Genomic DNA, 22,523 nt, shown 5'->3' with positions numbered 1-22,523 from the left:
AGCCATGATTTGGCAGCGACTGTCAAGTGTGTTTCCTTGTGTTGTTTAAATGCAAGGAATGACATACGTTTAACACTCAACAGCTCCACCTAGCAGCTAAAAAAGCAGTAGTGTATTATGTAAATAAGCAAAAGTCTTAAAGAGAACCTGAGCCGGATGTATCAATCTTAAGAGGACCCAGAGGCATGTCCTGTGCACAATGACATGCCTCTGTGTCTCTATTGCTGCCGCTAGTCCCCCCGGGGTCTGCTGTGCCCCCCTGAAAATATCGCCAGGCTAGCGACAATCTGCTTGTCGCTAGCCTGATGTTTACCTCTCAGCCTGTCAATAACTTTTTCAAGCATCACCTACCCCGCCTCCTCCATAGCGCAGCTCCGCCTGCCGCTCTCCGCCTCTTTAGCTTCCTGCAATCGGAAGCTAAGCCGTGACCCACCTGGAAGCTAGGGAGGCGGAGATCGGCGAAGGGAGCTGCGCTATGGAGAAGGCAATGCTTGAAAAAGTTATTGACAGGCTGAGAGGTAAACATCAGGCTAGCGACAAGCAGATTGTCGCTAGCCTGGCGATATTTTCAGGGGGGCGCAGCAGACCCAAGGTGGACTAGCGGCGGCAATAGAGAGACACAGAGGAATGTCATTGTGCACATGACATGCCTCTGAGTCCTCTTAAGATTTAATACATCCGCCTCGGGTTCTCTTTAACTTTTCAGATCACAAAACTCCAAGAGCCTGTGGGTGCAGCACTGCCCTGCCTCTTTTACCTGCAAAAACAGTTTTTTATCACAGTGTAGTGTCTGTACAGTCTACTCGATCTTTCTGGCACCCCACATTTTGCTGGGAGATAAAACTATGTCACTGCTGTCTAAATTGTGTAGTCCTAGACCCCATATAATAATATTAAGTCATGTGTGCACATATATGCACACACAGGCAGGGCACTGCTGCACTCACAGCACTAGCCCTGCTGTGCCTGATTTTTGGTTTCCACAGTAGATGGACCTTAAATAGTGTTTTGTGCAGAATGGAAACTGTTACACTGATGTAAAGGAATCTGTGTGAGGTTCTTCGCTATTGTATTTTTACAAAAAAAATAATGAATTATTCAGGTATAAATGCCTCTCTAAATGATACTAGCTCCATCTTGCATCACTCTGCAGTGATTAACAAAGGAAGTTTCTCCACAGATCTGTGTTTCCGTGAAAAAGAGGTCTGAAGAAAGCCAGGTTACCTAACAGGATGTCAGCTCAATTCTGCTGTCCTCCTGACCTTCAACATAATAATCATCAGAGCAACAGGAATAGAATTTATTATTGAAAAAATAGCAAATACAGAAACTATATTTAATAATTTCTACTATTTGTCTGAACTAGCAGTTTGTTTTTATGATGGTTTTTCATGCACCTATGGATCTATGCAATTAATGTACTTTTATTTGTAAATAGACAGGTATCTTAGCAGCCTTTATGAGAATGACTTGGCGGTCCTCTTTAAGTTGTAGTTGGTGAGGATTCTACGTGCCTCTCTTTGTATATTACTTCCTGTTCAGATAATCGGCATGGTCAATCCATTGTATGTTTCACTTGTGTTCCCTTCTCATCCCACCTGCTTCACAGGGTTTGCTGCAAAGACATTCATTCCAGGCCAGAAGTGATTCTGGCTTTGCATAAGCACTCCCATCTCAGTAACAGCTGGCAAAGGCAGGCAAAGCAGGTTTTGCAGAGATTAAAGGAGTTCTCTGGAGAAAAAGAAAAAAAAAACAAAAAAAAAAAGACACTTACCTGGGGCTTCTATCTGCCCCCTGTAGCGGTCATGTCCCGCGCTGTCCTCCTCCGATCACTCGTTTCCCACCGCTGGTCTCGATCTAATCATCTCTTCAGCGAGACTGCGGCTGCACGGCCGTGGCTGCGCGCGTGCTTGCTCCCACTCGCACCTCCGGGAGCTTACTGCGCAGGCACAGTACGAGAAAACCTCATACTACGCCTGCGCAGTAAGCTCCCGGAAACACTATTCGTCTTGTTAGACGAATAACTGACCAGAGCCGGAGAACGAGTGATCTTAGGAAGATGGCGTGGGACATAATAGCTACAGGGGTCCGATAGCAGCCCTAGGCAAGTGTCTGTCTGTGCTTTTTTTTTTTTTACAACTCCACAGAACCCCTTTAAGAGCTGCAGCATGGACACACACCAGAATAATGGCAGATATGTCTGTGTAATGCAGCTTGTTAAGGCAATCCTAAAGTAAACGTAAACTGACAAGATAACAAATTGTATCCTTATAAATACTGTATGACTTTCCTGATATCCTACAGTTGTGTTTTGTGTTTAAAGGGAACCTTAACTGAGAGGGATATGGATGTTTCCTTTTAAATAATACCAGTTGCTTGGCAGTCGTGTAATCGAATTGGCTGCAATAGTGGCTGAATCACACACCTGAAACAAGCATGCAGCTAATCCAGTCTGAATTCAGTCAGAGCACCTGATCTGCATGCTTGTTAAAGAGGAGCTGTTAGGTATAGGGTCTCAGAGAAAATAAACACATATATCAGTAGCTAAAGATTGGCTGTACTTACATTACATATGCATTTCTCTGTCCACGTTTGGATTTCACAGAATTTGTATATAGTATATGCAGAGAATGATGCTCCTGACAGCTCATGGCAGGTTCCATGTTTGTGAAGCCAAATGTGTCGTCATGTCCTGCCTGCTTCTGATCACAGAACAGCTCATACTGAATAACACTAGTTTGCAGTGAATATTAATGAGCCATGTGGCTAGGAACAATAGCGGACTCCTGCAGTGTACGCTGCCCCGAGATTTATCTGTGCTGTGGCTGGAATGAGTTTTAGAAGCTGCTGAAACTTGATCCCGTCTTCTCCTTAGCAGCCGAGGGGAGGGCCCCAGAATGCTTTGCAGTATGTTATGCGGCTTGCGTCCTGCTTAGGAGCTTAGCTGTGCTGATAAGCACACATCAAATGTAAGAGAGATTTTTATCTTTAGTAATGCCTTTTTGGCTTCTGTCTAAACTGTTTAACACAGGAGACTAGAGGTTTAAATTAGCTTCTGCAGCCTGACAGTTACTCTTTAAGGGGCTGTGGCTACAAGTATTAGAGACACAGGATCAGCAGGAGAGTCAGGCAACTGGTATTTTAAAAGGAAAAATCCATATTCTTCTCAGTTTAGGTTTCCGTTAACCACTTTCCGACCCCCGGGACAAGTAACTACGTCCCTGCACAATCCCTCTTCTCCTTGCAGGGATGTAGCAACTACGTCCCATCCTGCCGCGCACTCCCGCTCGCAAACCCCCCCCCCTCCCACGCTCCTGTGCTCGTTATCCTCGCCGATCACTAGGATCACTATGTATGTCAAGAGGGTATGTTTTTGTTACTTTTTAAATTATGGGCTTGTAATTAATGATGGATGCAAAACCGAAAAAATGCACCTTTATTTCCAAATAAAATATTGTTGCCATACACTGTACTAGGGAAACATTTTTAACGTTGCAATAACCGGGAAAAATGGGCAAATAAAATGTGTGGGTTTTAATTACAGTAGCATGTATTATTTTAAAACTATATTGGTCGAAAACTGAGAAATAATCATTTATTTTCTTATTTTCCTGTTAAAACCGTTAGAATAAAATAATTTTTACCAAAAAGTACCCCCTAAAGGAAGCCTAATTGGAGGCGAAAAAAATCAAATATTGATTGTTTTGTTGTGATAAGTAGTAATAAAGTTATAGGCAAATGAATGGAAGGAGCACTGACAGGTGAAAATTGCTCTGGGGAAAACCCTTGGAGGCAAAGTGGTTAAAAGCCAAAAATCCAAGTGTTTATTTATTGTCTCAGCTAAATGAAAACCTGTTTTTCATGTTTTGCTACTGCACTCTAACTGGTTGCGGCCCGATGTAGTGTGAATCTACGTCCAGCAGGTGGTGCTGCCACTCTGACTGGACGTAGATTCAACGTCATGCTGAATCGCACATCCCCTCTTCAATACACTCGCCCTGCTGTCTCCGACGGCAGAGCTCTGTGAGCCGATCAGGAGCAGTTTTCATTGGCTCCCAGACCCCACTGGCTCACATTGATTAACAGGGTCAGGAGCCAATGAAAGCGGTACCTGACCGATGCACAGCACTCTGCCGTCATAGGGACGGCAGAGAGAGGAGCCTGCGGTGATGGGGCAGCGTTGTGAATGGCAGATTATTGTGGAGAATCCTCGGGAGGTGGTGTTTTACCGTATTAGCAATCTCTGGTCCTTAACCTTCCTGGCGGTGGGTAAGCCGCGCAGGAGGATTTCTCAGGCCCTGCTGGGCCGATTTGCATAATTTTTTTTTTCTACACGCAGCTAGCACTTTCTAGCTGCGTGTGCACACCGATCGCCGCCGCTACCCGCCGATTCGCCGCTACCCGCCATGCCGCCGCCCTAGGCTCGCTACATGATTTTAAAAAATAAAAAATAAAAAAACTGCTGCGCTGCCCCCTGGCGGTTTTTAATAGACCGCCAGGAGGGTTAAGGGTGCAGAGACTGCTGGTACGGAAGTGGTTAACTAATTATTTTTTATCTGTCCCCGGCACTGTGAAGTGTTCCTGTTTCATGGCAGTTATCAATATGAGTTATACTAGGTCAGACTGAAATCTGACTGCTAAGAAAGTGACATTTACAGGCCTGGTATTCTTAATCCTTACAGTGAAGGAAAAAAAGGAACACAGCCTAGTTATATAGGCTCGGGACTGTGCATGCACATGTTTAAAGGGGTTCTGTAAATAGTTTTTAAAAACCAAAAACTGACACTTACCTGAAAACGTCGTACTGCGCCTGCGCAGTAAGCTCCCGGAGATGCAAGCGAGGATGCGCATGGCCGTGCAGTTGCATTCGTCTAGTTAGAGGAATAATTGGACAGCCAAGCGAGTCATGCACAAGCATACCGCGCATGACGCACTTGACGGCGGGGAAGGTGAAGAAGAGGACGCATTGCCGGGGGCCGACTGTGAGTCAGCTTAAAACGAAATTAAGCCGTGGCGGGGGACCACAGGGCACTCGAGGAGCTGCAAGGGCACAGGATGGCTGCGGGGGGCTTGGGGAAGCCAAAGGTAAGTGAAACTTTTTTGTTTCAGGGTTAAGGTTCACTTTAACTTTTTTACTGACTGTTTTGTAATACTTATTATGAAAATGTAACATTGAAGTGTACCCAAGGCGACGTGACATGATGAGATAAACAGGTGTATGTACAGTACAAACATATTAATAACCAGGGTGTTTTACTTTGCTGTCCGAAAGAGTTAATTTTTAAGGATGGAAGTGACAGCTTTTGTCTTGTCAGCACCTTGTCAGGAATATAGTAAACATCGCTGATAAGCAAATTACAGCCATAAAAGTTTTCCTGACAGAATACATTTTTCTACATATTTCTGAGAGCAGAGGGATAGAGAAAGGGTCAATATATTTCATGTATTTTCATTTAGGGACACTTAATAGACCGCAACTAAGCAGAGACAACAAAACATTCAATCTACTTTCTAAATGTTTAAATATAAAATAAAATCTGGGAATGTCTAAAAAAGTCATTTTTAAGAGTGGGAGGATAAACAGAAATGTTTATCTTACCAGTTTATTTTCATCTCGGGTTCACTTTAAAATTAAACTGTAGCTGAAAATGTAATAGGGCACTAAGCACTAAATTAGAGATAATTTTAATTTGTTCTTTTTACACAAAACTGATAAAAGGTAACATCTAATCGGTTTATACAGGATAATGCACTTTATACTTCCTTACTGACCTTTCCAATGCCTTCTCAGAAAAGCATCACCTCAGCAACCCAGGTACATGTCAAATACCTCATTCCCCATACAGAAACATGCGTGGCAGTTACCTGCAATGCAGCCTGATCCCCGGCCTTCACATCCATGTTCTCGTCTTCACAGACGCATCCTCGGCTCACAGCGCTGGTGAAAGAGTACGTCCTTCCCCAACTCGATGAGCGTTTGTGGCCGCTCGGCTCTGACGAGACCTTTAACAAATGTCAGCGCAAATTAACTGCCCTGTCAGTTTGATTTAAAGACTTATAAAACAGCAGGTTGCATTTAGATAGGAATAACTGGTGTCAATCCTAGCACAGCTTCCCAGGAACCCCCGGGGAGAATGAAGAAAACAATTCTGGTACAGGCCACGATGGTTACTACTGAGAAAAACAACAGTTGAAGCGAACCTGACATTTCTTTCAGCAAAATAAACAAAATGTCTGCCTTACACAGCATGTATTTATAGAGCATTATGTAATTCTAGAAATGACTGATAGATAAAATGCTGGACTCCAAAATAAAGCTCCTCTCCCATTCCCTTTCAGCACTCCCAGTGGTGGCTGGTCATGTGACCATCCTCAGATTTACAGGGAGCAAGAACAACATAATACCCAAGAAGCTCAGGGTGACCCAGAACCACTAGGAAAGTATAGGGGACCATATCTTGTTTAGTTCCCTATACTTTCCAAGTGGTTCTGGGTCACCCTGAGCTGCCTGGGTATTCTGTTGTACTGATCCAAGCCCTATCCCACAGAGACATATCAATCCATGCCATGTACTGAGGAGGACCAACAGTCTGAAACAGGCTGTATGCATGTTGGGTTGGTGTGGCTCGGAAAAATGTATGAGCTATAGGCTAGCTATACACCAGCGGTTCTAGATAGGAGCTTGGCTTCAGGAACATAAAGATATACTTTGCATATTCAGTAGTGATGCATTGTGGGAAATCAATGCTGCCCGCTTAAAGCTGAATTGTCGTAAATACCTTCTGTTTTAAGAAGGCAAACTACAGTGAGCAGTATGTTACCCTCAAAGTAGAGTCTGCTGTCAAGTTTGCCTAATTGTAAAACTTCTGAAAAAGTCAAATACTATAAAAAAAAACCATACGTAGTAACTTTGCTCTGAGCAAAGGTTAATTATAAATCACTGAAATGAAGAAGTACCATATTCCCACCAGTCCCTTCTTGTTTCCAGCATTTTGCTGGCATGGCATTTTTTCTCCTGAATTTTGGATAATGGAAAATAACCCTGGTGATTGGACTGTTGGCACAAAGCAATTAACATAAGATTCATTTTTATGGAAATCCCTGATTTCCAACATACTGATGTCAATGATCTAAGGGATTTTACTTATAGAGGGTTCACTTTAAAGGCACTCAGAGCTCCCGAAAACAAAAAGATTTACACATACCTGGGGCTTCCTCCAGCCCCATTAGCTTGGAACGCTCCCACGCTGCCTTCCACCGATGTCTGCAGCTCCGGTACTGGATCCCTGCACCTCCGTCAGTCGGAGCCAGTCTGACGCAAGGGAAGTGTGCCCTCTACTTATCTCTCCAGCAGCTGCTGGAGAGATAAGCAAAGAGCGCACTTCTCCTGTGTAGTCTGGAGCCGACTGACGGAGGTGCAGAGACCCAGTACCGGAGCTGCAGACATCGGAGGAAGGCAGCGTGGGAGCGTTCCAAGCTGATGGGGCTAAAGGAAGTCGCAGGTATGTGTAAACCTTTTTGTTTTCGGGAGCTCTGGTACACTTTAAGCTACGAATGCAAAATGTCTAGTGTAACTTATATCAGAGCAGCAAAAGATCAACAGAGGATTTCACAAAGGTGGAACCATACAGCATGGGTCTGGCCTAACATATACATTTACAGTGAGCCCTAAAGGTGCCCAATAGTGTAGTGCTGTCCAACTGGCAGCCCGTGGGCCACTCTTTCTTGCCCAGCCTTTTTGTGTCAGTCACCCTCCTCTTATTTATGCTTGGCTCCACCCCCAAAAATAGGACATTGATGCCTGCAGCCAAAAAAACTTGGTGCTTGCCACGCCCGTCCATGAAGATGGACAGCATGCTCTAGTGTAATAAAGTACCCAAACACAAAACTTTCTTCTGCAAATGAAGTGTTTACCCAAAATATTATTGCTGTTCCAGCAGAAAACCATGTTGAAATTTCATAGGGCAGTTGAATTTGCAACTCTTCTTAGCATTTTGCCAACTTCGCCCTGACCCCTGCCCTTCATGAGTCATGCTGTCTGCCCTCTGTGTGCAAAGATAAGACAGATGCTTTGTGTTTTCGGTGCTGAGAGTTAGAAGAGCAAAAAAAAAAATACTACTTCACAACCAATACCCAGGGATTTAGACAAAGGCCCATATGCAATTCACCTTTTTTTCTCCTGAGTGTTCTCCTAAGTGATATTTTCAAACCTAGCTTTCAACTTCGCTTTTAAATCACCAGCAAGCAAGAAATACTTAACCACTTCAGCCTACAGCGTCGAAAATCTTAAGCATCCGAGCAATGTTCACCTCCCATTCATTCGCCAATAACTTTATCGTTACTTATCACAATTAATTGATCTATAGCTTGTTTTTTCCACCACTAATTAGGCTTTCTTTGGGTAGTACATTTTGCTAAGAGCCACTTTACTGTAAATGCATTTTAACAGGAAGATTAAGATAGAAATGGAAAAAAATCATTATTCCTCAGTTTTTGGCCATTATAGTTTAAAATTAATACATGCTACAGTAATTAAAACCCATGCATTTTATGTGCCCATTTGTCCCGCTTTTTACACCGTTTAAATTACGTCCCTATCACAATTTATGGCGCCGATATTTTATTTAGAAATAAAGGTGCATTTTTTCAATTTGCGTCCATCACTATTTATAAGCTTATAATTTTAAAAAAATTAATAAGATACTCTCTTGACATGTATATTTAAAAAGTTCAGACCCTTAGGTAACTATTTATGTAGTTTTTTTTTGTTTTTAATTGTAATTTTTTTTTTTTTTTAAATACAAAAATGTATTTGGGTAATTTTAGTTTGGGAGGTAAATAGCTAATTTTAGATGTAATAGAATGTATTTTTTTATTTAATTTAGGTATGTGGGTGCAGTTTACTATTTGGCCACAAGATGGCCACATTCAAAAAATTCCTAGATGCGAACGATCTCGCATCTAGGAACTATAAGAAGAAGGTGATGTTTCCTGGGGGCAGAAATACCGCGCTCTCTGATGAGAAAGCGTCGGCATTTCTGCCGGAGACTTAGATCGGTGATTGGGAATTATATTCCCATTCACTGATCGGGGGGCAGCGGGAGGCAGCGGGAGCGCGCGCGGGCGCGCGCCCGATCGCGCGCACCACACGGCTGCAGCAGCAGTGCCCATCTGGACGGATATATCCGTCCAGATAGGGCGAAGTGGTTAAAATAGTTTTGATGGTACTTCATCTACTTTTTGGACTTTTTCAATTGCAAAGAGCTGAAAAGTTATTCTAAAGAGAAGAGGAAAAATGATCTCCTAGGAGAAAACGTCCAGAGCAAACGTTAATTGCATATGAGTCAAAGTGTTCTCCACATCTCCCACACTTGGCAAAGTAGAAGCAGAGACACAGAGTAGTATGATTTCTGAAAGAAATACCACTGTCATGTGAGCACAGTAGCTACAGCCATAATCTTCCTCCATCCTTCATTGTAGCATCCTATTTCTAGGTTCTGCAGGGGAGGGGGGGGAATCAGGTTCTGTAACTGGGCTTCTCTACAAAGCCGGTGTTATACCCTATACCCTAATACTGTATACACATTTTTTTCCACATGGAGATCCTCTAAAATATACTAGCTAAAGGAAGACTAATGTTTTCTGGGAGACTCATTTTTTTATTTTTTACTAATGTGTATAAAACTTAAAACTTAAATTGTAAAGAGAAAGCATCTTCTATCTTGCGGTTTCCAACAGAAGCCAGATTTTGTTTGGAAACACCCCAGCACTGCTGCACGTCTGGAAGCATCCTGAATAAATAAAATATAGTCCCCTTTATTTTGTGGATAAAGAGGTGGGGAATGCCCCTCCTAAGGGCGGGCTTCCACTAGTGCAGCCGCCCTTCTCCGAGATGGACGCCGGCACTTGTGCACTGCGAGTACGCAGCTGAATCCCTTTAGCGCTGTCAGGCACAGCTATAGGGATTCAGAATTTTTTTCACTCGCACAAATTTGGAGGCAGCCTATTGATTTAAATAGGCTGAGATTCCGGATCCACATTTGTGTGCGTGAAATCGGGCACAAACAGCCCCAGTGGAAACGGGCCGAGTCAATCAATGTGCAGCATACGGTAACCAGTATAACTACTTCTGCACAAACTAATACATAGTACAAGCTAGGATTTGCCACCTGCTAGCTGGAAGTAGTTTGTAGGAAATAAACGTTAATAGTATGTGTTGGTCTGCTTTAAATACTTTCTAATGTATTTTAGTGACAAACCATTAAACATTATGTATTCCCATGAAATGTACTTTCAAAGGCACTTTAAAGGTTAACTGACCGGCGGGAAAACGTACCTAAGGTAAGCACAGAGGTACCGTATTCTTCCGACTATAAGACAATCCTGTCCATATGATGCGCCTAGGTTTACAGGACAAAAACCAGGGGGAAAAATATATATACTAAACCTGGTACATCCGTGGTGAAGGGGAATCTTTTGGGTTATGCCCCCTTTGTACCTTATGTTTACTTTTATCTCTTGTTTCCCCCTTGTGTCCTCCTCTATGCCCCTTTGTTGTGTCCCCCTTGTGTCCTTCCCCTATACCCCCCTGTGTGATCCGTTTGTCCCTGCCCCCCCCCCCCCCCCCCCCCCCCCTGTATGGGCACAGTACAGGGAGTCCCCTACAGCAGTGGCTTTTTTCCCCCACGTTTGGGGGAGAAAAAAAAAGGAGTCTTATAGTCCAAAAAATGCAGTATGTTCATGTTGGATCCACATACCTCTGTGTTGTCCGTTCCTCTCCTAATTCCCCCATTCCCCATAATCACTCCCTTCAGCTAAAGTCAAATCTTCAGACAGGAAGATTGCTGCAATGTTGCCTCCCATCACCCTCCAATTCTGGTAGTGGATGGGGCAGGGAAGCGAAGGGTCTAGGAGAGCAGCTTCGCCTTGGTACTATATACTTTGAATACAATAGATGTACATACAATCAGTATGCTGCACCACTGTTATTTCAATGAGTATAAAATACCTCTGCATTACATTTCAGGCAACTGCAGACATTAAATCCTGCATGCGGGAAAAAAAACAACGAAAAAAAACTATGCAGCCCAACTCAGCATTTTTCATACCTGTTTTCCATCAGTTTCTGTAACAGCTGATTCAAAAACCAGCACATTTTCAGTGTTCTCAACTGGCTTTGATGGCTCGTCCATGAAAATCGGCTTTTCTTTTAAGATCCATTTCCTGTAAACCTTCACAACCTTCCTTGTGGCAGACACATCACAGGCTGGTAATAAGAATGCCTAGGCAAATCAAAAAACAGTGTGCCCGTCATGTGACTATCTGACTGTAAGAGATTTAGAAATTCATGTTGGACAGTTTTCTAGGATTTTGCAGCTTATACTTCTATGTGTGTTGGCTACACAACACACTAATGGATGTCTTTAAAATAGGAGCTCCCACGGTCATCAATTATATTCTGGTGACATTTTTCCACAGTGCTTTACAGAGTGTATCAAGCAATTCATGCCACTAATTGTTCTTTAGAGGAGCTCAAAGGCCAGTGTGGCTGGATAGTGTACCGGTTAAGGGCCCTACCTCTGACACAGGAGACCAGGATTCAAATTTCGGCTCTTCCTGCTCAGTAAGCCAGCACTTATTGTACAGGGCTCTTTCACACTAGGTCAGTTTTGATGAATTCCTCCCACGATGCGGTTAGAAAAGTAACATTAAAGTCTATTTGACTTTCATGTTACCTTTCACATTAGATGAAGCATTCCAGAGCGTTACGTTGTAACGCATCTGGGAGCTTTTAATCATTCACCCGGTTGGGTGAATTAGAACTATTTCTGCTGACCAGCATCGAACCGCAACTTTCCAACATCACAACATATGTCAATAACGCTGCCTAGAGTGAACGAGCCCTCAGTAAGGAGTCCTTGGGCTAGGCTGCCTAACACTGCTACTGCCTACTGCAGCTCAAGCACTTTGAGTCCACCAGGAGAAAAGCACAATATAAGGGTTATTTGTCTTGTCTACCACAGTCATAGTGTAATTTCCCTTACATAGTCTAAGGCAGTGGTCCCCAAACTTTTTGCATTGAGGGCCGGGTCAACATACTTCAGACTGCTGGGGGGCCAGAGTATACATAAAATTATGTGGAAGTCTTTGTGAGCCAGACAGTGAAGCATACCCAGGTGACAACCTGCAGTTCAATTGGACAGCAGTGTCACCTGATGTAAAATTTGGTTGGAAACCAGCAAATTACTGCTTTCTGGCTTCCATGTGGATGGATGGTGCCAGCACTGCTATTCTATATGCGGGCCACCAATATTTAAAGATGTAGCTGATCGCATCTGTAAGTAATACATTTTGTGTGTGGAGGGCAGGATAAAAAGCCTCAGGGGGCCACATTCGGCCCGCGGGCCTTAGTTTGAGGACCACTGGTCTAAGGTCAGTCAGGAAGGGGGTGGGGGAGGGGGGGTAATGGATCAACCAAAGATTGTGTTTTTAGGATCCCACGAAAATTAGGAAAACATACAAATTCCATGTAGATACTGCCCTGAGAGAATTTAGCCTGAGGCCGGTTTCACGCTGAGAATTGGCACCAGGGGCCGCAGCGCACGGCCAAAACAGGCCTTCAGGGATTACGCTCACTTCCTGTGGCTGAAGCGTTCACGTGCGTGGAAGCGGATTGCTAAAATACGCTTCCGCACACGCATAATGCGTAAAACCTGCGGTTGGCATTTTCGCATACTCACGTCGCCATAGCCCTACATGATTTCACGTGTCGCACAGTAACGTAGGTTTGCCTTAGCGTCGGGATGCCTTTGAAAACGTCACTTCCTTTGCATTGCGCTGTTCCGTGTTGGTATGAAAGTGCCCATAGACTTTCATTGCCCTGCGGTGGGGTGCGGTAAAAATACCACACCAATGTGAAAGGCTCCTCGGGCTTCAGTACTACTGGTCTGCGGCCACAAACGCATGCCTCAAAACTAGCAGTGATCAATCAGATGCAAATAATTTCTCCTTGCATTCAAATTTCATGTAAAGGTTATGCAGCTTAAGTTTGGCCCAATAAAAATTGACAGAAAGTTATTCTGAATGGACCAATTTGAGGCCGCATATTATTTACATTAAAATCTGAGTGCAAGGAGAAATAATCTGCATCTCATTTATGATCCCTAGTGGAAACGCAAACAAATTTTCAAGTGTGAGCCTAGCTTAACACTATGTATACACAGTTGTATATACACTAAAACCTGCCATAGAGCCTGGTACACACATTCAATTTTGATTGGCCAATCACCGCCAATTCTTCCACCTTCATGTAGCATGAGGGCCAACAGATTTTGAATACTATGAACTGAGTGAGGTAAGATCTCATACTACATGGAAGTTGGTTGTAAAATTGGACCATAAAAACTGGACTTGTGTACCAGGCTTAAAGTGAACCTGAACTGAGTAAAATTATTTAAAATAAACACATGATGTAGCTGCAAATGAATATTACATACTTACCTCACCATCACTTCCTCTCAGAGGCTCACCATTTTCTTCTTACAGTGATCCCTTCCAGTTCTGACAAGATTTTGTCAGAACTGAAATATACCAATTGCTGTCAGTTATGTATCAGCTGCTGTCAGTTCCAACTGAATGTGCAAGGTACTGTCCATGTTTCCCTATGGCTCAAGTGGGCAATAGTACAGTTCAACAGTGTGCTGACCAGGAAGCTGTTCTGGGGTAAAAGCCATTTTCAAAATGGAGGGCAAAGAATTCCATTAATCACAGTGAACAAACAGGACACAGGAGAGGAGAAAGAGATTGATGAGTAGACTACATGGGAGGTAAGCCTGACCTGTGTATGTTTATTTTGACTTTTAATTTTCAGTTCAGGTTCTCTTTAAAGAGAAACTCTAGTGAAAATAATGAAATAAAAAAAGTGCTTCATTTTTACAATAATTATGTATATTATATGATTTAGTCAGTGTTTACCCATTGTAAAAGCTTTCCTCTCCATGATTTATATTCTGACATTTATCACATGGTGACATGGTTACTGTTGGCAGGTGATGTCTCTGGAAGTAGCTGCTGCTTGCTTTTTTTTTTGGCAGTTGCAAACAGCTGTAAACAGCTATTTCCCACAATGCAACAAGGTTCACAGACCGGAAACTACGAGGACCATGTTCCTCAGAGTTCCTTGTGGGAGGGGTTTCACCACAATATCAGCCACACAGAGCTCCTGATGATCAGTTTGTGAAAAGGAATAGACTACTCATGTAAAAGGGGGCATCAACTACTGATTGGGATGAAGCTCAATTCTTGGTCACGGTTTCTCTTTAAAACTTCATACACTGACACTTTATGCATAGTCCTATTTATGCTGAAACAATATGCACAGACAATATAGACATCCAGATTGCACAGAGCTGTGTAAGAGATTCCCGTGCAGGCTTTGCCTTTGACATTACATTGCAGTTTTTTCGTTTTGTTTTTTTACCAGCAAGGCATATGCAATTTCACGGCATTCAGCAGTCTTCTTAATTGTATTGCTGACAACAGCAATCCAAGGCAACTGCTTGAGTAGCAATTTCACAGGATCACAACCTACTCAATACAACATTCCGGTCTGTCCAATGCCACCATGAAAGCTGAGATTCACAGTATTCTCTTTGATCGGATAGGTGCAGATGGGTAGAAAAAACAAAACAAAAAAAAGCCCTTATACAATTTTAAGAGCGTTATGTCCTGTGGTCATTACCTACTCTGAGCACTTACAAGAGGCCCGCTTCAGACTGCATGAAATGCACACAGTGACTTCCTACAGTTTCTCCATAAAAACAGCCGTTACACCACAGGAAATAAAACACTCAACAAAACTTGCTATAAATGTATGAACTTGGCATAGGAACATTGTATTAAACCAGCCAATACCAATTCTGAACACTAGATGGTAGTATGAAACCTTTGAAACTCGCAGGTAACTGCAGTTACTGAAAGCACCTGTCAGAATGAAATCAAATGGCTGAGTACAAAATGATTTCACTATGCCTCGCTCTATCCTCTGAAAATAACAGTTCACTTGCCCTCCGTCAACAGGTTCCGAAAGAGCAGGTCAACAGAAAACATAGATGCAGCTTGCCTTTTCTTAGGAAGACAGCGGAGCTAAAATATTTTCCTATCCAGGCAGCAACAGCCACACGGGAAGCTTGACACAAAAAAATTAGGGAAGGGAATTATGCCACACAACAGAAGTCTAAAGGGGTAGAAAGAGCAAAATAAGTGTTCTAGAAATTGTTATGGCAAATGTGCACACTGGTTTAAAAAAAAGCTGTTCATGGGTTACATGACCAGTACTTTAGGGTTAAAAATAAATAAATCAGGTACTTAGCATTATTGAAGTTGGCAAATATGATAACTAAGTACTGTAAGAATCATCATTTCCTTTGCACAGAGAAACTCGAAACTCTCATGATCCTAAGTGCACTCTCGTCACAGAAAATAGACTATACAAAAGGTTATTGAGATCCAATAACCTGTTATTACAAGTAAGGGCCAGGTTAAGAAAAAGATGACCCCGAGCAAACAACAATATGGACCACCCATTGCTAATAACATAAGTAACAGCAGGCAAAATTGCAAAGCAGACCACAAAGCTGGGAAAGGTAACAAGGAAACCCTCAAAGTACTCATCCTTAAAGAGACACTGAAGCAAAAAAATAATGATATAATGAATTGGTTGTGTAGTATGGATAATTACTAGAACATTAGTAGCAAAGAAAATATACTCCTTTTTATTTTTCAGTTATATAGTTTTTTTTATAACATTGCATCATTCTCTAATATTTGCAGTTTACACACTACTCAGCATTCTAAATGATTTTACAGAGCCGGCTAGCAAACTTTTTACCTGCCCTCTGCAGACAAAAAGAAAATACAATGGAATGACACTTGAGATAAGCTTCAGAAGACAGAGCTCTCTGCGACTTTGAAAGTTGTGGAGCTCAATGGCTCTTTTGCATAGATAACAACTGGAGTTTCTTAACTCTTCCTGTACTGGAAACAATATTAGACTTATGTCTCTGCTGCTAATGTTTTATTTCTTAGCTGTACTACACATACAAAATATAGCTTTTTTTTCGCTTCAGTGTCTGTAAGACCTTTAACAGGCACACAAAAAAAAAAGCCACATGACCAGCATTTGGGGGTCTGCAAAAATTATAGGGTGGTATTACTTAACTATTAAGTGTGTACTACTTAACCTCTGAGCAGGGCTGTAGAGTCGGAGTCAAAGCAAATTTGGGTAGCTGGAGTCGATAAGAATTAGACTAAGGAGTCGGAGTAATTTTGGGTACATGGAGTCGGAGTGGACGGTTTCATAAACTGAGGAATCGGAGTTGGATGATTTTTGTACCGACACCACAGCTCTGCCTCTGAGGGTGATTGGAAAGTACACCTGAATAAGTCCTTGGAAACTGTCTATATACAACAAAACTTGCCTACCTAATAAAGTACTCTCTTTAGTCTGGAAACAGGAAGAAGACAGGGTGAAGCTCCAAAGCAGAGAAGTCAAAGCCGCCATTTGGTATAGTTCTAAGATTGTCTGGATTGGAACTCATCTCCACTTGGAATGCTGAGTCCTTGTTTACCAAATACTACTGTGTAATATGTTACATGTAACAGAGAAATGTCATCTGTTCTAAAACCCAAGAGGCTCACTTTAATTGAATCACAGAGTACACCCGCTCTATAGTCATGTTGCCCAGAGGTAAAGCTGTGTGTGGTGTTCTGTCACACCTCACCCACCTGCCTGAAGACCTCGTTGATGAAGTTGACATATCCCCGTGTGGACAAGAAGATTCTCTGCACCATGTCATACACATTCTTGTGATCTTCTTCTATGCTGCACAGGCTGGAGTTACTGAGTCTTCGGTCTGACAAAGTGCTGCTGTTTGAGTGGTTCTTCTCCTGCTCGGGGACCCCAGAGGTCTCCACTTCTTGGCTCTTCTCTTGATTGACATTAACCACAGATACAGTCTACACAAAGCATAGAGAACAAACCAAATGCAAATCAATGAACAACACTAACTGAAAGGAGTTACCCTCTTATTAGAGATCCTTTCTGTTTTAGTTCAAGGTTATACTTTCTACAAACTGCCCATACATTTGGAACATTAGTGCACATTGATATATCAACACATTTATTTTTAAGGTGGAGCTCCATGTATGATTGTATGCGAGATGGACCGAGTTTGTGCCAATTTCCATATTGTAGCACATTTTCAAACAGACTTGGTTCCATTGCAAATGTGATATCAGTCTATTGTGGTTTTATCGTTATCTCTTAATAAATGTATTTTTTTTAGCGCTACCATTCTTTATCCTTTTTGCATATTGGTGGTTTCACAGAACATAGCAGTTTGGTGTGCGGCTTACAGGACAACTGTAGCGAGAGGTATATGGAGGCTGCCATATTTATTTTCTTTTAAGCAATACCAGTTGCCTGGCAGTCCTGCTGATCCTTTGCTTCAATACTTTTAGGCATCGACCCTGAACAAGCATGCAGCAGATCAGGCGTGTCTGACATTATTGTCAGCTCTGACAAGATTAGCTGCGTGCTTGTTCTGCCAAAGTTCTTACACTACTGTAGCCAAATAGATCAGCAGAGCTGCCAGGTAACTGGTATTGCTTATAAAAAAAAAATATGTCAGCCTCCATATCACTCTCACCACAGCTGTCCTTTAAGGAGTAATCAAATACTGTGAAGCCACCTTCTCATGGTTTTACTTTTGTAAATCTGAAAATCTCCCATGAGGCAATGGACTAGTCCAAAACCTGTCAGATGTGCCAGCTTTCTACTATTGAGCACTCTAAGTACTAAGCCATCAGGTTATATTTATGTCTGTGTCTGAAAATGGACTGTAAATAAATGAAGTAACAAGTAAACACTGTGTTGTACCTCACTCAGAAACCCCGTGTCAAATATGCCATTTGATTAAAAACGAGAAGCTATGCCGTGTTATAGAAAGGGAAATCAAGGGCAAGGCGGATAGGAGATCACGTCACAATATATGCTCTGCTTCCACCAATAAAGGCGGCAATGGACTAAGAAGTAGTAAATTAGGTTAAAATAGAACAATCTTACAGAATCCTAATTTGACACTAATTTTATCTGGATCCCAGCAGACTTGTGACCTCAAAAACTGCATCACATATTAACCATCACAATTGAAAGCACTCTATTGCCACATTATTCTTAGTACACAGAAGTGCCAAACTAGTTACTTTGATGGAAACAAACGATTTCATTTAATGTATTTATAAAGAGAGGAAAAAAAACAAGCATTTTTTAAAAAAGCGAACTATGAAAATGTAACCCTAGGTGAAGACTTAGAGAAAGGTGAATTTGATCGGACCCAATGTGAGAAGTTAATGAAACAAAGCTGCAAGACATCACCTGCATTGTGAAAGGCTAACTTTACCAAATCCTGTTACTTATTTTGAGCTAACAGAACAATGCTCCAAAAGACTTACCTCCCCATTTTGAATCCTGGTTCATGACAGTAAGATTTTAAGGAGACAGGGTTTATAATGCACACATATGCATACATTGATGCCGGTCAGAGCAGATCCCACTGCTCTTGTCAGCAATCTGCTTGGCCAATAGTCTTGGCGGAGTGCGGGGCAGGCCATGAGCATTGTTCTCCTATTCACCCACCCACTTATTTGTGAGCTGCACTACTGGCCCTCTTCCTCCCTTACACAGTAACAGAATGCCTCACTAGCCTACAGATGCATCTGTACAGCCTCAGCACCAAAGTGTGGCCTGAGAAATCGAATATCAACCCCTGCTGCCAGGTGACCTAGTACCTGGTCGTCATATGCTTGTATGAGGCCAGACTCTGGAATCAAACCAAAGGGAAGCTATTGTTTTCAATTCGCTCAGTCAGATACTAAAAGTGAGATAATATAACAAAAAGGAAACAACTATTGTCAGCTCAACTGCTTATGTAATCAGAAGTGCTACCAACGTCCTCCTCACTAAAAACAGTCTCCCCAGTTACACTTCTCTTATGCTGGGAATACACTATGAAATTTTCAGCAGATTTAGTGTCCGATCGATTTTCAGATCCCATTCCTAACGATTTTCCTATCCCATTTTTCTTATCAATTTCCATTAACTTCTATGAGAAATCAATCAGAAAAACGATCAAAAATAAGATTGGACCAGTCAGTAATTATCTATCGAACCCTCTATCTGCTAAAATAATGCATTCACATGGATCAATCATGCAAGCACCACCGCTTTCCCTACAGATAAGTGAAAAGCTGGGGTCTCAGTTACAAAAGAATGCATTCCCTTGTGTAGTCACCTACAGAAGTACCCAGGTATTCAAAGGTGTCCTCACTCTAGCCCTGTAACATGCATAGTGCAGACATGGAAACATTAATTGCATCAAACCTATCTAAAAGATTAGGAGCACACATCCTGATGAGGGTGCAGATAGTGCATCAAACTAAACTCACAAGGGAGCTAACGAAATATATTAATGTCCACTGTGCACACACCTGCATACGCTGTGTGCATCCTGGCAATGGTCACAGACAGGGGAAAGAGGGAGTGCACTAGATTAAAGGACCACTGTCGTGAAAATTGCTAAATTTTAAATACATATAAAAACATACAAATAAGAAGTACATTTCTTCCTGAGTAAAATAAGCCATAAATTCCTTTTCTCCTATGTTGCTGTCATTTGCAGTGGGTAGTAAAAGTCTGACAGAACTGATAGGTTTTGGACTAGTCCATCTTCTCATGAGTGATTCTAAGGGTATTATTTATTTTGAAAAGTACTTAGTGAATGGCAGTTGCACCGTCCAAGTGTACAGCGGGCAGGGACAAAGGACAGCGTCTTTCAATAAATGCTTTTGAGGAAATGTCTTTATAAACAACTAGTGACCTTTGTGGGTTTAAAAACGGACTCTAGCTCTGTCATCGTCGTCACATGCCAGCGCGCATATGCGTACTTGCCAGCCGCACACACCGGCTCGCTGCGCCTCATTTTACACTGGAGGAAAACTACTTATCTGTATGCGTTTACATGTGTTTTAAATTTTACAGTTTTTCGCGATAGTGGTCCTTTATACCCTGGCCACAAGGGTCAGTTACAAGAAAAAATTACATATATTAAAGGGATGTGCCTGGATATATCTATCTTTTTCTCATTCAGTAGAGTTCTGTTCCTCATCCTCGAAGACCACCCCCATTAACATGTTGAAAAGAAAAATCCCTCAGATTCTCTCTCCTCAGGAATGTCTATCCATCTTTCTCTGAGTCTTGACCCCTCCCTACCCACCAACAAGCAAACTCTCCATGACTCTAAAGGTGGCCACACACCATACAATTTTTTAAATATCTGTTCAATTTCTGACTGATTGTAACATTTCAAAAATATGACCAATGTACCACACACGTATATTCAATTTTTTCCCAATTATGATTGGATAGAAAATAGCTAGGGTGTGTATATTAATAAATTGGCAATCTAACACACACCATACAATCTTTAGAAAGATTGAAGAAAAATATCTGGCATTCCGGATCGCTAAAAATCGAAGAAAACGGGAAATCCGATCGGATTTTTCAGTCGAATGAAAAAAAAAAGCTTTCGATTTTTTCGGGAGATACGATTGTTTTTATCGAATTACCGTAAAATCGGATCATTTTATTGTATCGTGTGTGGCCACCTTACGACTGACAGAAAAGCAACGTCCTCGTCCCCTTCTGTGTCATGTTGTTGTGATTGTTCACCTTATATTTGTAATTTACACCCTTTGCTACTTTACTGTACAGACCACCTGCTGAACATGTTGGGGTTCTCAAGTAATATAAACAAATCAATGCAACCAGATGTAACGGAAACAGCCTTCTGTCAATTTCACACCCACCTGGATAAGTTTTGGTAGAACCTCTCCTCCATTTTTAGTGCTTTGAGAAGATGCTACATATTTCTTTTCCAGAAAGAAAGTGACAAGCCACTTGATAAACACGACTCTAGCTGCCATGTGTGGGATTTTTGTGCTATAGTGGTTTTCATTGTTCCGGGTTAAGGTGACATATACTGGCTTTGGTCTGACATCCGGAATATCTGAAACAGAGAGTGTCTGTTACTTCCACGGTATCAACAACCCTGGTCATTTTACAAACTATTGGCAAACAATAAGTACATTGTCCTGCTTTGCACGTAAACTGGTCTCTGCCAAGTCCCTATAAATATCCTTCTCTTTCTGTTTACCTTGCGTTAATGAAAAACAAAGTCAAAATGGCTGAAGGTGACCTTTACTTACAGTCAATTAAGCATGCCTACCGCCTCCACAAAAGTTCAGGCTAGACATGACCTTATTCACTAAAAATAAATAAATAAATGTGAAAGCACTAGTGATAGAAAAAACCCAATCATGTTCATCTTAGTTAAAGAGGGACTCTAGACTCTACAGCTAGGTGCATATGCTGGATTAAGCTTGGTAGTGTATGGTACCTCTATGAAACGGTTTCAAAGTCCATATATTCAATATATCAGGTAGGCGATAAAAGGCATCACTTTAAGGGTGTGAAGGGGAGTAAAGGTGACCAATGATCAGTCATAAATTCAATTTTCCAAGTCTACAGTACATGCAGTTTCCCAAAACTTTTACATTCTGATCTCTTTCCCTCAGCATAAAGTAAACAAAGCATAATTTGGCGCGGCGGGGGCAGTTTTGAGAAACCAAAACTGTTGCCACAGTTTATAAATACACAATTCAAGCTGTAACAAGGGTCAGATAGCAGAAAACAAAACAATTGTAAAGCTACAATAAAGTACAGGCAGCCCCCCATTAACGAACAAGATAGGGGACTGTAGGTTCGATCTTAACCTGAATCTGTCCATAAATTAAAATATTTTGCCATCTCTGTGCCCTGTACTTTAGTTCCCCATGCCTTCAGTGCCCCCCGCTGTCTTACAAACACCCCCTCCCCCCCCCCCCCCATGTGCCCTCTGTCCCCCTGTGCTCTAAGTGTACTGCAGCAAAATGTGATTTTACCCGTTTCAAAAACAATGTTTGAATTTTTTAAGTCGATTTCCTAAAAAACTACAAGGTATTTTGAAATAACGCTCGACTTGTTCCCACAGAACCAAATTTTATATTTTCAGGTTGCTTGCACTGTATTTTAGGACTATAAGACTCAATTTTTCTCCCCCAAAAGTGGGGAAAAAAGTCACTGCGTCTTATAGTCCAAATGCAGGGAGTTCCTGACTTGTGAATACCTGCCAATGCGAACCTCCAACTCGCTGCAATGTCGGGGACTCCCTGTAGTGGGCCCATGCAGAGGAGGACACAGGTGGACAAACAGAGGTCACAAAGGGGCATAGAGGAGGACACAAGGACAGAGGCAGACACATGGGGGACACAGTAGGACACAAGGGGACAGAGGAGGACAACATGAGGTACAAGGGGGCATAATCCACAAGATGCCTCTGCACCACGGATGTACCAGGTTTAGCATA

The 22,523-nt window shown here is 42.1% G+C and overlaps 1 protein-coding gene across 3 annotated transcripts in view; it reads right to left on the bottom strand.

Annotated features, from left to right (window-relative positions):
- Positions 1-22,523, bottom strand: part of RALGAPA2 (Ral GTPase activating protein catalytic subunit alpha 2) — a 493,961-nt gene that overhangs the window by 358,999 nt on the left and 112,439 nt on the right. For all 3 annotated transcript variants that reach the window (XM_068232435.1, XM_068232436.1, XM_068232437.1), the window contains exons 9-12: positions 20,926-21,125; positions 16,786-17,016; positions 11,109-11,282; positions 5,866-6,003 (exon numbers count right to left, since the gene is read on the bottom strand). In XM_068232435.1, coding sequence (XP_068088536.1) covers positions 5,866-6,003; positions 11,109-11,282; positions 16,786-17,016; positions 20,926-21,125 — 743 coding nt within the window. The remainder of the gene's footprint in view (positions 1-5,865; positions 6,004-11,108; positions 11,283-16,785; positions 17,017-20,925; positions 21,126-22,523) is intronic.

Source organism: Hyperolius riggenbachi, chromosome 4 (assembly GCF_040937935.1).
Source record: "Hyperolius riggenbachi isolate aHypRig1 chromosome 4, aHypRig1.pri, whole genome shotgun sequence".
In the NCBI taxonomy this organism is placed as follows: domain Eukaryota; kingdom Metazoa; phylum Chordata; class Amphibia; order Anura; family Hyperoliidae; genus Hyperolius; species Hyperolius riggenbachi.
Note: the sequence above shows the minus strand (reverse complement) of the source record. Positions and strands in the feature narration are given on the sequence as shown.